General features: G+C 43.5%; 1 protein-coding gene and 1 non-coding gene across 3 annotated transcripts; both read left to right on the top strand.

Moving 5' to 3' along the window:
- The first annotated feature begins 184 nt into the window (after nucleotides 1-184).
- On the top strand, nucleotides 185-14,820 carry uba1 (ubiquitin-like modifier activating enzyme 1). 2 transcript variants are annotated; one of them, XM_076740753.1, is made up of 26 exons: nucleotides 185-387; nucleotides 3,494-3,610; nucleotides 3,692-3,750; nucleotides 3,878-4,046; nucleotides 5,411-5,545; nucleotides 5,640-5,746; nucleotides 5,848-5,938; nucleotides 6,059-6,191; nucleotides 6,272-6,369; nucleotides 6,482-6,628; nucleotides 6,997-7,173; nucleotides 7,369-7,476; nucleotides 7,578-7,658; nucleotides 8,163-8,315; nucleotides 8,900-9,065; nucleotides 9,191-9,387; nucleotides 9,819-9,883; nucleotides 10,149-10,344; nucleotides 11,570-11,644; nucleotides 11,752-11,941; nucleotides 12,086-12,171; nucleotides 12,257-12,349; nucleotides 12,607-12,798; nucleotides 13,193-13,294; nucleotides 13,393-13,493; nucleotides 13,587-14,820. In XM_076740753.1, exons 2-26 carry the CDS (start codon nucleotides 3,494-3,496, stop codon nucleotides 13,720-13,722), a joined length of 3,174 nt encoding a protein of 1,057 aa, XP_076596868.1. In that variant the 5' UTR covers nucleotides 185-387; the 3' UTR covers nucleotides 13,723-14,820. The 2 variants fall into 2 exon arrangements, with proteins under 2 accessions (XP_076596868.1, XP_076596867.1); XM_076740752.1 differs by lacking the exon at nucleotides 185-387 and adding an exon at nucleotides 1,825-2,064.
- On the top strand, nucleotides 12,921-13,039 carry LOC143327708 (small nucleolar RNA U6-53/MBII-28). Its single transcript, XR_013077752.1, has one exon. It is a non-coding gene; the product is annotated as a small nucleolar RNA U6-53/MBII-28 (small nucleolar RNA).
- Nucleotides 14,821-15,209: the final 389 nt, after the last annotated feature.

The following is a 15,209-nucleotide window of genomic DNA, read 5'->3' as shown; positions in this document are numbered from 1 at the left end:
ACCATGTAGTAGAGTAAAATCAAACACATTTACCGTTGTAAATGGTGTGGTTGAACAATAAAGATGAATAATAAAATGAATGCACGATAATTCGATCAGATTCACTTTTCCGTGAACCCTCTGGACTGAAATGATGGTTGTGCCTGTAACGTGCACATGTTGCTGCTTTGCTTTGCTTTCAACTGAAATAGAGTGAGGGGAAACGGTTCGGGAACAGCCGGGCAGGCAGCCGTCCAGCGGAAAAACTCACACAGAGCCCGCCACCCTGACACACTTTTCAGTTTGCAATCAACGGCAGATCTGAATTGTCACGTTGTTTGTTAGGTTTCTTGCTTATATACAAGCCGATTTTAATACTACAGATCAGGCCGAGTAATATCGGATGTGGTAAGTTCTGCACACTTGTGTAAGCTCCCGTCTTGGTAATGTTAGCCCCAGCTAGTTGGCTAACGTTAGCTAGTTAGCTAACATAGCGGCACAAGTATGAAAAAGTCGTTGGGTGGCTAGATAGCTAGCGCTCACAAGCTAACAACTACGCAGTCGTTTGATCTGCGTTATTGGTAGTCTGAAACGTTAGTTGCCTTCGGCTATCGTGACCATTTCAGTTGGCCACCTTAGCTAGCCGTAGCTAACAAGCCACTGTCGCGTAACCATTAACGTTAAACTGGCATTTGCACATTTTATGGGGTCAAGAGTGTTGTGTTAATTATTGGTATGTGATAAATAACGTCAACGGTAGCTTGAAAGCTAGCTAGTTGGCTACAAACATTAGATGGACGCGATGTTGAGAGGCAGAGACTAGCTAACTTGCATCATGCAATGTTTGATAGAATCTACTAGCAAAATTACATCTCGATAGATGTATTTTGGTGACCGTTACGATAGAACGACAAGCGCTGTTACCACAGTAACGTTAATATTGTCTCGTGTCTCCTCTTAGCGTGTCAAGTTAGAAGGAAGCCTGTTAACGTGAATGATATTCATACGTTTGACCTCGGATAGAATGGTGGAATACTATTTTTATCATTTCGCAGCAGGGAGATGAGAATGGGGATCCCCTCGACATGTGTACCCGAGAATATGCGGCCCACTCTTCTCCAGGGCCTTTGTCATTTGCCAGGCACCCCCTCCCCCAATACTCCTCCTCTGCAAGGAATGCTCACCCCTAACCTCAATGTGACTGAGGGCCCAGACGCTCAGCATCAATAGCTAGCAAGTAGCCCACTTAATGTAGTTCCTGTCTGAATTATCATTGCAGTACCCGTAGACTTGACTAGTGATGCGTTTTTCTTCACTCCGGAAAAGTGCATGTTCAAACCACTTGACACCAATTGGTATTTCAGTGAGGATATATACAATTGGATTATCGTCTGAGATGTGTAATTTCTTTCGATAATACAGTGTAGCGTGTCTGGTCTAAGTTCTATGTGTACGAGACGACTTCCCGCAAACCTATCACTGAAACAAAGATGCTGTTATTGATGGATTTTATTCAGCACCGCTAGACGAGTCTTCACTTTGAAAAGACTATGAAATATTCAGTACTTGGAATTTGACTTTCGTGCACGTGTGTCAGACATGCTCTGTCCGCGTTTGAAGAACTGCAAGACATTTCTTAAATAGATTGTTGGAGGTCCTGCAGCTCATTGTACAGTGATATACATGGCATGCATCTTCTGGTAGCATGGGGCGGGATCAATGTGCGTTGGCTTCGGCTCCACAGCCAATGAGCCGAGCGCGTGGTTGAGCAGCATGCTCACAGCCACCCTTTCCTGTTGAATATTTTAGCCCATGCGTCACAGCTCCTCCGCCCCTTTCTCCACCATCTGCCATTTTGGTTTTGTTCCCGTCTGCAGTCGCAAAGCCAGCAGCGCAATTACATAGAAGAGACTCTCGGCACAGCGACATAGTGACTCGACAATATAGTGCAGACCATCCTAATCCCGCATCGCGTTTCTTTTCTGTGTACAAATCGTCGAATTTACAACCATCGATATTACTGACATCTAGACATTGCGGGAGAGGAGCGGGTTCGCATTGGGAAGGGACCGAGAAGGATTATTGGTAAGAAAAGAAATATCAATGGAGCACGAGTGCAATGGCTAGTCTTTCATTCGCAAAAAAAAATGCTTAGGTTGAGCGTATAAATTGTGTGGTGTTTTTTGTTGCTGAAACATTAAACCGCATCAGTAGATGAGCTGTAATGGCTAGCTGTCAGAAAAATCACCGTTGCTATCTTTTGCGAGCAGGTTGCAACATAGCTACAGCTGCTAGCTTGTAAAGTTGTGTTCCGCACTGGGGGTAACACAGGCCTAGGCCGAGCTGCTAATGGATCGGCTGGCAAGCTGGTGTTTTCTTCCTCTAAGTTATTAATGTTCCGACTCTGTCCACTGGCCAAGTCACTTAACTGATTAGTGGCACGCAACCTACGTAATCGGTTTCCTCTTGGTCTTGTTAAATGATTTTTGATCCACCTTTCTTAAACGCTGAACGCTTTAAAATGGGTTCTTACTAGCTATGGATCGGGGTGTGCAAATGAACTACAGTAACAGTACTAACCGGGTGGCTCGGTGCTTTGCTGTATCATGCCGGATGCCTTCGTTTTCGTTTTTGACAAACAGCGACATTTCAAGTGAACCTTACAGTGAAATGGAGAATTGATTTTAGCCTGTTGTGGCACTTTGATCATTTGAATTTATAGGATGGTTTACAACGGTAAAGTTTTGCTTTAAGGGCGCAGGTAAGTTAGCTGCATTGGATGCGGAAATTGTGGCCGATCTTGTTTGCCGTGGGGTGGGAATGTGTTCCAGATCCTGCGGCCTGTTTCACTTCCCGAAGTGACTGGGTTTGGTCGGATTACTCCGTTAATCACAGTGTGTTTGATATATATATATATTTTTTGTAATTCTAAAAACCGCCCTTTTAATCTTCACACCAAGAGTAGTTCCAGCGGCATTGTATGTTCTGTGTCCACACCTGCAAGCTGCTGTGAGGTGTTGCTCTCTTTACCGCAGTGAAGTTTTAATGATTCAGCTGTTTTAGTTGAAACGATGTTGGCGGTCCTTAAATACCGGTACAATACACAATGGAAGTACATAAACAAGCCAGCGCTGTCTCTGAGTATGAAAAGAACTGATAATGCTGCTATTCATGTCTCTTCCCAGGCAGTTAGTTTTCTAGCAGATTTGTGTTTGGCCTGCAGCCAGCCCAGCTGCTCCCTAGACTAGAAATCCTCTCTTCAACATGAAGGGGATTCAGTAGCATTTAGCTTGGATACTCATCATAATGGAACCATAGTATTATTTGTATATATATATTTTTAAACTTAGTTAAATCTGAATTCGCAGCCATTGTTGCCATGAAATACAAGCATGTGGTCACTGTGTTGCCTCTGTCATTTTTCTATTAAATCGATGAATATTTCTTATCTATCTATATGATTTGATGTTTTTTTTTATATAATTTAATGTTTACTTTGTTGTCTGATGTGCAGATGTCCAGCTCGCCGCTGTCCAAGAAGCGTCGCTTGTCAGGAACAGAGACGAAGACGGGATCCCACTGCTCCTCCTCTAACTCTGTCAGAACTGATCTGTCCCACACACCTGCCAACGTAAGCACTAACAAATACACTTAAAACCTTTTGATAAACTCGTTACATCGACTGATAGCAACCCGCTGTTTGTCTCCCCAGGGCATGGCTAAGAATGGCAATGATGCTGAGATCGATGAAGGCCTGTACTCCAGACAGCTGTAAGCCTCATCTCTGTTGGATGTTTGTCCTTATACAGGAAAACTGACAAACTTTCAGAATGTCTTGTTGGGTTGGTTGTTAAACAGTGCGTAGTTGTGCTGATCGTACTTTTTCTGCTTTCTGTAGTTACGTGTTGGGCCATGATGCTATGAAGCGCATGCAAAACTCCAATGTCCTCATCTCTGGTATGAGAGGCCTTGGAGTGGAGATTGCCAAGAACGTCATCCTGGGAGGAGTTAGAAGTGTCACTGTGCATGACCAAGGAGTTGCAGAATGGAGAGACCTCTCCTCTCAGGTGTGTGGAAGCATGCACAGATATTATCATTTCACACTCGTATATGTTTTAGTTTTTCTATATTATTATTCATTTTTATTTTTCCCTCCACCCAGTCGTGGAGACATGGGATCAGTCAGGCACTGTACTTTATTGGATGATTGTCTGGTGCTCCATAGTCTTTAAGCCTGATTCCAAAGTGCAGTGTGGCACTATCTGTTATGACTCACTCGTGTTGTATTGTTGCCCTCCAAAAAGAGTACTGCAGCCACCCCCACCCTTGCTAACCATGGGCTGACCCAGATTTATCAGTGGTTGGCCTCTCCCTGGGTCATAATCATGGTAGAGCTAAAGCCTGTTTTAGACCATCATTGAAGTGGAGAGATTGTCTGTGTCTCTCAGCCTGAGACCCTGACTTCTGATATGTCTGTTAAAGGAACTAGCAAATAAATGTGTGAATAAACTGCTTAGGTGCATCAGTGGGGACCTTACAGAAATCTATGATTGTGTTTAGAGCCATATGTAAGCTGTGTCTGGGATCAGCCAGTCTGAGTTTAACCTTGTGCGGTGAAACATTTCTATTTCAGCCCCTGGCATTTGCCTATGTCCTTTCTAATTGAAGCTGAATTGAATAGTCTATTTATATTTCTGTCATCCATCTTTTAGAGGAGGTGGCCATTAATCAACCACTGAATCTCAGGCCATGTCTGCAGTAGGCTAAATTTTGAAGACCCATCCCCTCCTCCCCAAATTGGCCTATCTTCCACGACAATCCAGTGTTGTTTACATATGAGAACAGATGTTTAAAAAAAAAAAACTCAGCAGTTTCACATTTTCTTAAACAATGACATTCATGCATAGACGTGATCGAGTGTTGTGCAGCAGAACTGTGAGAACGCAAACTGTCACCTCCAACTCTCTGATTGCTCATTTGAATGTCAGTCCAGCCAGTTAGTTATTTAATTGTAATTGTACATTTGGCTGTATTGAAACACTGAATGAATCATAATGTAAATTAAGGTGAAAAAAACATAGGTTTAAGCTGCTGTTGCCAAATGGAGTGACTAAATTGTCAGTCTTTACCAAATGATTGCTCCATCTGTCAGCCACTGAAAGAGGAGATGGCAAATATTTAGCTGTTTTGTGTTTTGACATTTCAGTGTAGGTGACAAAATGACTTGACAACCTTTATTTGAACAGGAGCTGTATTCAATTGTAAACATAATTTTTTAGATTTGTGTCTTAATTTGGGCATGGTGTCTGTTTTCCTTGCTTTCCATATTTAACTCTTCATCCACTGGTATTGGCAGTGATTACTTAATTGGCTTACTATCAGTTCATTTCTGACATTGTATATACCTGTGTGTGTGTGTGTGTGTGGTCAGTTTTACCTTCGGGAGGAGGACCTGGGGAAGAACAGAGCAGAGGTGAGTCAGCCCCGCTTGGCTGAACTCAACAACTACGTCCCTGTGACTGCTTACACCGGAGCCCTCACTGAAGACTACCTGACCAAGTTCCAGGTAAGACTCAGGTAGAAGCTAGTGGGGAAACTCATCCAACACTCAGAAAGGAAAGAAACGTTGGTGCTTATTTTTGTCTGTGTTTGAAACCTAGGTGGTAGTACTGACTAATTCCACTCTGGAAGAGCAGCAGCATGTGGGAGAGTTCTGCCACAGCAAAGGAATCAAGCTGATCATCGCAGACACACGCGGTCTGTTTGGGTAAGAGGCTAACCCACTTGTTCATTTACCATCCACATGAGGCGTATACCCCACCTGTCTGTCAGTGTCTAATATTTATGTTCATACGTTGTGTTTTGTAGCCAGCTTTTCTGTGACTTTGGTGAGGAGATGATTGTGTATGACACCAATGGAGAGCAGCCGCTGAGTGCCATGATTTCCATGATCACCAAGGTTAGTCCTTACATCAGACTCAAGAGTGTTTTTCAAAGCACTTGCTGCTTGTAGGAATAAGGTCAGGCTATAAGACAAGCTTTTATTTTGACACAAAGCATTCACTCTTGGTTTCTCCAGGACAATCCAGGGGTTGTGACCTGTCTGGATGAGGCTCGTCATGGCTTTGAGAGTGGAGACTATGTCACCTTCACGGAGGTTCAGGGTATGACAGAGCTAAATGGCTGTCAACCAGTGGAAATTAAAGTTCTGGGTAAGACTCATTTCTGTTCAGGAAAAGACAAGTTTTAGTTATGACTGCCTTGCATTTGACAAGACATTATCTCTGTCCAGGTCCCTACACCTTCAGCATCTGTGACACAGCTGGCTTCACAGATTATGTAAGAGGAGGAATCGTCTCCCAGGTCAAGATGCCCAAGAAGGTTGCTTTTGTAAGTGGCTGCCATTTTCCACACCAAGTGAAGGTCACTGTAACATAGTGCCACTTTTCTAAACTTGCTACCTTTTCCCTCGCTCATTATCTTTTATGTTTTTCCTGTACAGAAATCCATCTCTTCCTCCATGGCTGAGCCAGAGTTCATGATGACAGACTTTGCCAAGTTCGATCGTCCAGGACAGCTGCATGTGGGCTTCCAGGCTATCCACGCCTTCCAGAAGAAACACAACCACCTTCCTGCCCCTTGGAACCAGGTAATTCTCACTCATATTGGTGTAAATACCACAGTTAAAAATACAAATACAGAGTTACTGTGATTAATATAATGATATTGGGTAAACACAACCATTGCTCCATGATAATATAATACTGAGTCTCACTTTATTTTTCTTGAGACTTATTAGTTGTATTATTCAGAAACTTGGAGTTAATCACTTTGTTTCAGTGTGGGTCTTCTAAACGAAATAACTTATATCATTAACGTGCAAAAATTAAAATCAGTGTACAATTAACCATTAATAAGTAACACTGTATAGCAGACTTCACACTAAAATAGTAATTGTTAGTGGGTTGTCTGTCATTTTGTAACTTGTTGTTACATGCTGAGCTGTATGCTTTTCAGGCTGATGGTGATGAGCTACTGACGTTGGCCAAAGAGGTGAACTCAGCCCAGACGGGCTCAGCCAAAGTGGAGCAGTTGGATGAGGCTCTCCTCAAAAAGTTGTCATATGTTGCTGCTGGTGACCTGGCCCCTGTCAATGCCTTCATTGGGGGTCTGGCTGCACAGGAAGTGATGAAGGTCAGTCGCATACTGTGTATAAACTGAAGTGGATTCATTCAGATTTGTTTATTAAACCATGGTTTATTCACCCTTTGGCACACTGCTATGTAAGGGAAGGCAGTGGGTTTCATTGTTTTTGTGGAGTAAAGCTACTGTTAGGTGTTTAGACATGTTTGGAAACATTTTTTTTTTACATGGTCTTTGTTCTTTTAGGCATGCACAGGGAAATTCATGCCCATAATGCAGTGGCTATACTTTGATGCCCTGGAGTGCCTGGCTGAAGAGGACGGATGCCTGCCCACAGAGGAAGAGTGCACCCCTGTAGGTGTTCAGAACAAATCTCACACACTAATAATCTAGACGGACACACATGATAACAAACGATGGTGTTAAACTTGTTTTTCTGTCTCTTTTTCTCCCAGAGGAACAGCAGATACGATGGGCAGATTGCAGTGTTTGGCACCAAGTTGCAGGATATGCTTGGAAAACAGCGTTACTTCCTGGTGAGTCTGCCAATGGAAAACTTTCCAACACCACCTCGGGCATCCTGTTGCTAAGGGAGATTGAAAGGATAAGTCTGGCCAAATTCTGAATTTCTCTCATTGCCAACTAATTCCTTGAAAAGACAAAACCAGCAGTGAGTTGATCCTAAAAAGTATTGTCTGTGTTGCCAAAGCCAAAAACTACAGTGGATTTTATGAAAGTATTTAGGAAATGGTTTATATTAAAAAAAAAAATGAACCTACTGTAATATTGATGGCCTATTTTTAAAGATCTGTGTCTTCAGTAGAGACAGATGCAATTTCAGCTGAGAAGTCAAGTATTGAGAGACAGAATAACGCACTATATCCTTTAACAGTCGCATTTCTCTGACATTGCCACATCAAAATGTTTCTGACCTGGTGTACTGTTAGCACGCTGTATTTCTCTACTTACCACTTCAAATGGACAATGTTTACAGCACAATTGAACTGCTTTACTCACTGAGAGACGCTTTATCGTTCCAGGTTGGAGCAGGTGCCATTGGCTGTGAGCTTTTGAAAAACTTTGCCATGATTGGACTGGCAGGCGGGGAGGGTGAGGTCATTGTGACAGACATGGACACCATAGAGAAGTCCAACCTCAACAGACAGTTCCTCTTCAGACCCTCCGACGTTACGGTCAGTATCATCTCTGCTCAGCGTTGTCTGTTGGTAGATATGAAGTTGGCCGTGTATTGATTGAATTTGATATTTCCGAGCATTGCTGCACATGGATTTCCTGTTCATTGTAACTGCTTCTGAGTGCACTTCATCTAACTGCTGCTGATAGATGATGTCATGGTACTGCATTAGATGGAGGAAAGTGAATGCCTGGGGTCATAATGCTCATTGTTGATGTATTTCAGTAATGGTTATTTCATGCGGTGAGAAACTAAATGCGATGACATTTCAAAGTACAGACTGGTGTTAAAACACTGTTGTCGTTAAATGAAATTGCGTCGGCTGTCTAACATGCAGGCGGCTGAAATAATTGTTGGAATATTTGGGCTAGACCTGCTCTAGTGTCAGGAGATAACGTTTGTTATGATTTGGGACTTTATATAAATGAAATTAAATGCCTTCGATATTAACTGTATAACAACTGTACCAGTTTTCTATGTGTCTAAACTTCACATGTCTTTTTGGTGTTTTCCAATGCTGATGTTAGAATCTGTTCAGAAAGTGAAAAGGTCACTATTGATACTATTTGTGTGCGTTAACAGAAAATGAAGAGTGACACAGCTGCCGCTGCAGTGAAGCAGATGAACCCCTCCTTCAGGATCACGGGTCACCAGAACAGGGTGGGCCCTGACACAGAGCGGATCTACGACGACGACTTCTTCGAAAGCCTTGACGGAGTGGCTAATGCACTTGACAATGTTGATGCACGTAAGCAACAGAAATTTCACTTATTTTTTTTTTGATTTAACAGCAAAATGTTTGTGAGAAAATCAAATGTATCACCCTCTTCATTAAGCTCTTTCCTCTGCCCTGTGTTTGTGACCATGATCCAGGTATGTACATGGATCGGAGGTGTGTGTACTACCGTAAACCCTTACTGGAGTCCGGTACTCTGGGTACCAAAGGCAATGTCCAGGTTGTGATTCCCTTCCTCACAGAGTCATACAGCTCTAGCCAAGACCCACCTGAGAAGTCCATCCCCATCTGTACCCTCAAGAACTTCCCAAATGCCATTGAACACACTCTGCAGGTCAGTAGCCTCCACTTTGTTGGCCCTTGTTTCAGCCGACGGGGTCCTACCTACCCTTACCTGTCATTTTCATTTCTTTAATGAGACATTGCCTATTTATTAGCAACCGAACATGGTAATGATAGCTCATTTAGCCTCTAGTTACAGGTTTGTTGTGTGTTTTCATAAGAGCACAAATTATGTAATTGTAGAATTATTGATATCGTGTCATAACAGCTTTTGGTCAAATGTATGTAATGATTCTAATATGAAAACACTGTCGTGAGTTGTGTCACAATATGATTAAATGGAAAAATTAGTGAGTCATTTAGATGGTGACACCACTCACACTGTATTAGATAGATAGATAGATAGATAGATAGATAGATAGATAGATACTTAATTCATCCCTGAGGGAAATTCCCGTGTTCATAATACTGTCCTCTGTTCAGTGGGCCCGCGATGAATTTGAGGGACTGTTCAAACAGCCACCAGAGAATGCCATGCAGTACCTGACGTGAGTTTCCTTCCCTGTCTTTCCAAAGTGACCGCGTGGCATCACTGTGGTTGCCTACATATACACGACATGCTCTTTACATCATGCAAGTTGTTCAGATTGGCAAAATTACTTCTCTCTGCATGATGGTACTTTAGACTATATTTAAACATCGAAGAAACAAAATCTCATGCTTAAAATCATCCTGCTGGGGAAACAAATAGATGAATGAAAAGAGACAGCTCTTCACACATTTGTAACCAGTTTCTGATCATTTTCCTTGCAGAGATCCAAAGTTCATGGAGCGTACTCTAAAGCTTCCTGGAGCTCAGCCTGTGGAGGTACTGGAGGCTGTTTACAAGAGTCTTGTCACAGACTGCCCTCACAGCTGGGCTGACTGTGTAGCCTGGGCACGCAACCACTGGCAGTGCCAGTACAGCAACAACATCCGCCAGCTACTGCACAACTTCCCCCCAGATCAGGTACATATTGAGCTCAGTGCATGATGAATATTACATATTTTTCATGTGGACTCAAAACATAGCCTTGTTCTCTTTTGTTATTTTTCAATTAATCCAAATAATTGAATGTTCAATGGAGGGGATTGCAAGCGTTCCTCAAAGGACAGATTACACACACACACACACACACACACACACATTCTACAGTGGTATGTTTGCACTTTTGGAATTATAGCTATTGTAAAATGATGCAACACCGGCGTGTCCCACAGAATGTAACTGCTTTCTCCTTCAGTTCTCTTTCCTCTACGCACATGCCTATACTTGTGGCCTTGTTCTGCATGCATACGGGCATTCTTTTTCTTTCTCTGCTCTGTTGACTTAAATCATCAGCAGTCTGTTTTCTAAAGTCGCCTAAAAAGTACAACTCGCGTTTTGGATTTTTTTTTTTAACCGGGGATTCCATTTCAACAGCGGGTGACCTGCATGTGGAAAAGTCTTGTTGCTGATAGCCTTGTTAGCTTGTTAAAACCAGTGTTTCCTGACTGACACCTGCGCCACTTACAAGCTTTTACAAAACAAAGGCATTGACAGGCTTGCATTAAATCTGTATTTACAGGAGGGAGAATGTCTTTGTGTGTTTCTCTGCATGGCATGAGTGATTTGTCAGAACAGGGGGAGATTGGTCACTAGTTAATCAATCATGTATGGCATTGTTCTCTCATATGGATAAAAGTGAAAATTTACCTGTGCAGCCTGCCCAAGTTAAGTCTGTGTGTAAGAAATCAACATGTTGCAGGCAGTGTTGACATTGTGGTGGCCAGGAACAAATAAATAAATTAATGTATGGGAAACCTTGAACACGATGGTATGAAGAGGGCTTTAGGCCTGCAGTAGACCAGTGATCTGTCATGGATGATCCTGCCTTTGCTTGCATCTTTCATATTAGTTGATTGACTCAGACATCAGTTTTGTCATTGAGATGCTGCAGATGCATAAATAGGTTAGGTTTTAAGACACTGGCTGTTAACCACGACACCACAGTTCACATCCGGCTCGAGATATCTGCTGCACATCATTCCCATCTCTCCGCACCCCATCTTTTCTCTTATTTTCTCATGCAGGCATACAGTGCCCAAAAATATCTTCAAGTGATGAGACTTCTAACGGACCTTCATTATATAATCTACATTTTCTGGTTTTGCATTTTAGTGGACCTAAAGTATTTATTATTTGTGTCCCTCAGCTCACCAGCTCTGGTGCCCCCTTCTGGTCTGGCCCAAAGAGATGTCCTCACCCCCTAGAATTCAGCACTAGCAATGTAAGTATTGGTTTATTAGGTTTCGTACGTGCGCCTGCTTGACCACTATCTGCTCTGAACTCATCTATCCAGTCTGATTATACTGAAAGAAGTGCTGTCCTTTCTAGGAGCTGCACATGGACTATGTACTGGCGGGAGCCAACCTGTATGCCCAGACATACGGCCTGCAAGGCAGCAGTGATCGTGCAGGCGTGATTAAGATCTTGCAGGATGTCAAGGTGCCACCCTTCACCCCTCGTTCAGGGGTTAAAATCCACGTGTCTGATCAGGACCTGCAGAATAGCAATGCGTCTGTTGGTAAGATGACCAAATGTACAACAAAGTATTCAGAGTTGTAAATATGTTTTTTTGAGATGTTCTAAAGAAATTTGCTAGTTTGAAACTGAAGTCAGGGGTCATTATGGATGCTGTGAGACACACAACTGCCCTCTTTGTATACAGATGACTCCAGACTGGAGGAGCTGAAGGTCCAGCTACCCTCCCCTGAGTCTTCCCAGTTCAAACTCAACCCCATTGACTTTGAGAAGGTACAGTCTTTCCTTCATCTAAATTTGTGTGTGATCGCCTCAGCTGTGCCTGTTTGTGTGACGGTGGTGGGTCCTGTCTTAACAGGATGACGACACCAACTTCCACATGGACTTCATTGTAGCAGCGTCCAACCTGAGAGCAGAGAACTACGACATTCCCCCCACAGACAGACACAAGGTGGGTCCACATGGTTTTAGACTCGGCACTGGGTTCAGATTAAATATTGACTTACTGACTCTTGATATTTCGTGGCACATGCTCTAGATCTATCCCACAAATTCAGAAATGTATCTTAAGAAATCTTTCAAGCCAAACTCAAAAGTGTATTTTAACATTTACAGATGTTGTGTTCTTCTGCTGCAGGTTTAACCCCTTGAAATTAACTTCTTTCTTTCTTTCTTCTTTACGCTGGCACTCCTCTCCATCCAATCCAGAGCAAGCTGATAGCTGGCAAGATCATTCCTGCCATCGCCACGACCACGGCCGCAGTGGTGGGCCTGGTGTGCCTGGAGCTCATCAAAATCGTCCAAGGACACAAGAAGCTGGAGTCATTCAAGAACGGCTTCATGAACTTGGCCCTGCCTTTCTTTGCCTTCTCGGAGCCCATCGCTGCTCCCAGACATAAGGTGGGCAGCTGCACGTGTGTCACAGCCTGTTGTGAGCTGCTTAGTTGTCTCATTGGAAATTATTTAGCCGTTCTGTGTCACCTCAAAAATGCTCCCCAAATGTAGTTGCTCGAGGTTTAGAGCTCCGATGATGATCCAGCCATGCTAATACTGATGCACCAGGCATGATGTATGTCTGCCTGGGTGCAAGTGAGTTCAACTCACCTTCTCACGCTGATGTTATCAGTGTGTGCTGAGGAGAAAAATCAAACCTGGTCTTTTTTAATAGTGACTTCTGTCCTGCTCTGAATGCATTTATTTTAGCAAAGAACGGCATTAACCCGGTGCTGTTTGACCTCTGTCTGTGACTGACATCATCATTGACATCAGTCCTCACTCTTTATTGTTTTTGCAGTACTATGAAATTGATTGGTCGTTGTGGGACCGCTTCGAGGTCACAGGGTTGCAACCGAATGGGGAAGAGATGACACTCCGACAGTTCCTGGACCACTTTAAAGTATGTTCTCATCACCTCCCCCCTCAGCTTTAAGCCTCCACGCAGTTTCTGGCGTACAGTTAACCAAAGCCTGTTTTTGCTCTCTTGTTCTTTGTCAGAACGAGCATAAGTTGGAGATCACCATGCTTTCTCAGGGAGTGTCCATGCTCTATTCCTTCTTCATGCCTGCTGCCAAACTCAAAGAGAGACTGGACCTGCCGTGAGTATACTGTCGACATGCACCTGCCTCTTTCTTCAGCACATACATTTTGTGTTTTATTAATTTTCCGAACTGTATTCCTCTGTCGTGCAGGATGACGGAGATTGTGACGAAGGTGTCCAAAAAGAAGCTGGGCAAGCATGTGAAAGCGCTGGTGTTTGAGCTATGCTGTAATGACTTGTCAGATGAAGACGTGGAAGTGCCCTATGTCAGATACACCATCCGCTGAGCTCCACACTGAACCCACCCACAGGGGGGTGGGGATTACAGGGGGGGAGACAGGGGGTGGGTGTTCCAAGTGAGGAGTTGAGTTAGGGGATTTGGGGTGGGTGGATTGATCCAGGTCAGCTCTATTGGATCAATCAGTTTTTTTTAGGCCTGTGGTTTGTGTAAACCTGTGCCTGAGTGTACATAGCCCCAGTAAGCTGATTTAAGGACCTGTATGTGTGTTAGGGATCCAGTTGGTGCTCGGCTGTGGGAACGGGGGTGTCGTGGGAGGAAGGGAGCACGTATACTGGTCCTCCTGACGTTCTCAGTAGCAGAACCTCCCCGCTGAGTTTAATTCTAAGCCTTAGTGTTCTCTTGTCACTCCATAGCCCAGCTAGTGTCCCTCTGAGACGTCCTCACACTCTTACTAGCCTTCAGCACTAAAGGAGGGATCTTTTAATCCAGCCAACTGTCTCCCCTCCACTCTACTTGCTCTCTTCCCTCCTCCAACCCCTGTCTCGTAGACCTGGTCCCACATTACTGTTTTTTTTTGTTTTGTTTTTTTTTTTCAAAGATGCACCTCATTAAGTAAAAGAAGTTCAGCCAAGAATCCTGGAAATAGTTACATGTGTATTGAGAATCCATTTCGTCCCCAGGTCATATCACTGCCCTTTTACCTGAGACCCCAAATTTGAAAACCATGGAAGCACCGGAAGACACAGCTAAAGCCGAGTCAGCAGCCTCTGCTGACTGGAATAATAATCAGAGTATCTCATGGCAGCAGAATAGGAACCTTTGCCGGTTTGAGGCGCCTCTAAAACCCACCTCATCCAGCACGGTGTGGCTTTGGAGGGGCTCTTGCACATGACATCAGTTTTCTCTCTATTCTCTTTATATTTCTTGTGTTTTGTTAATTTCTATTTTATTTTTGGGGGAGGGTGGGGCGGGAAGCCGGGGATGGCGACAGACAAAGTTTTGGTGCACACACCTTGTAGATCATAAACTGTCTTCTTTCTACTTTGTTAACTCCAAATGACATTACAGTATAAGAACAAGGCAATGAGATGTATCTTGAAATGGGAGCACTTAGTGTGATAGTGAATAAACATGTAAAAACAGACCTGACTCTGTGTGGTTATTTGACTGTTATGCTTCTGGTACAAGGGTATTTTGTATCGATGCTGGTGTAACACTTTAAGCAAACTAGAATTGTGCCAGACATTGATGTGTTTTTCCTTCCTGTTTCATCAGAAGTTTCATTATAGAGCGTATCCGGGAAGCACAGCCTGAATCAGCTTAACGCCTACCTGTGAACTCACAATGAAAAACCCTAACCAGATTGCTTTGTTAATGCAGAGGCTGCAAGAAACAAAGAAATTACACTTCATGAATACTTTGGTTAAGAATTTCTGCTCACTTCCTCTTCCGCCCGCTAGCATTTTAATCTGTTAAGTGGCTCCTTGGTTCTTCAAAGCGGTGTTGAAGTGATCAGGCATTTGACAGGTTTGA

This window comes from Chaetodon auriga, chromosome 10, assembly GCF_051107435.1.
Source record: "Chaetodon auriga isolate fChaAug3 chromosome 10, fChaAug3.hap1, whole genome shotgun sequence".
NCBI classification, from domain to species: Eukaryota; Metazoa; Chordata; class Actinopteri; order Chaetodontiformes; family Chaetodontidae; genus Chaetodon; species Chaetodon auriga.
Note: the sequence above shows the minus strand (reverse complement) of the source record. Positions and strands in the feature narration are given on the sequence as shown.

Coding starts and splice junctions, on each gene's coding strand:
- uba1 (XM_076740753.1), top strand. CDS start 3,494: ATGTCCAGCTCGCCGCTGTCCAAGAAGCGTCGCTTGTCAGGAACAGAG. Junction 6,629..6,996: donor TTCCTGCCCCTTGGAACCAG/GTAATTCTCACT, acceptor TATGCTTTTCAG/GCTGATGGTGATGAGCTACT. Junction 12,350..12,606: donor CCCCCACAGACAGACACAAG/GTGGGTCCACAT, acceptor CATCCAATCCAG/AGCAAGCTGATAGCTGGCAA.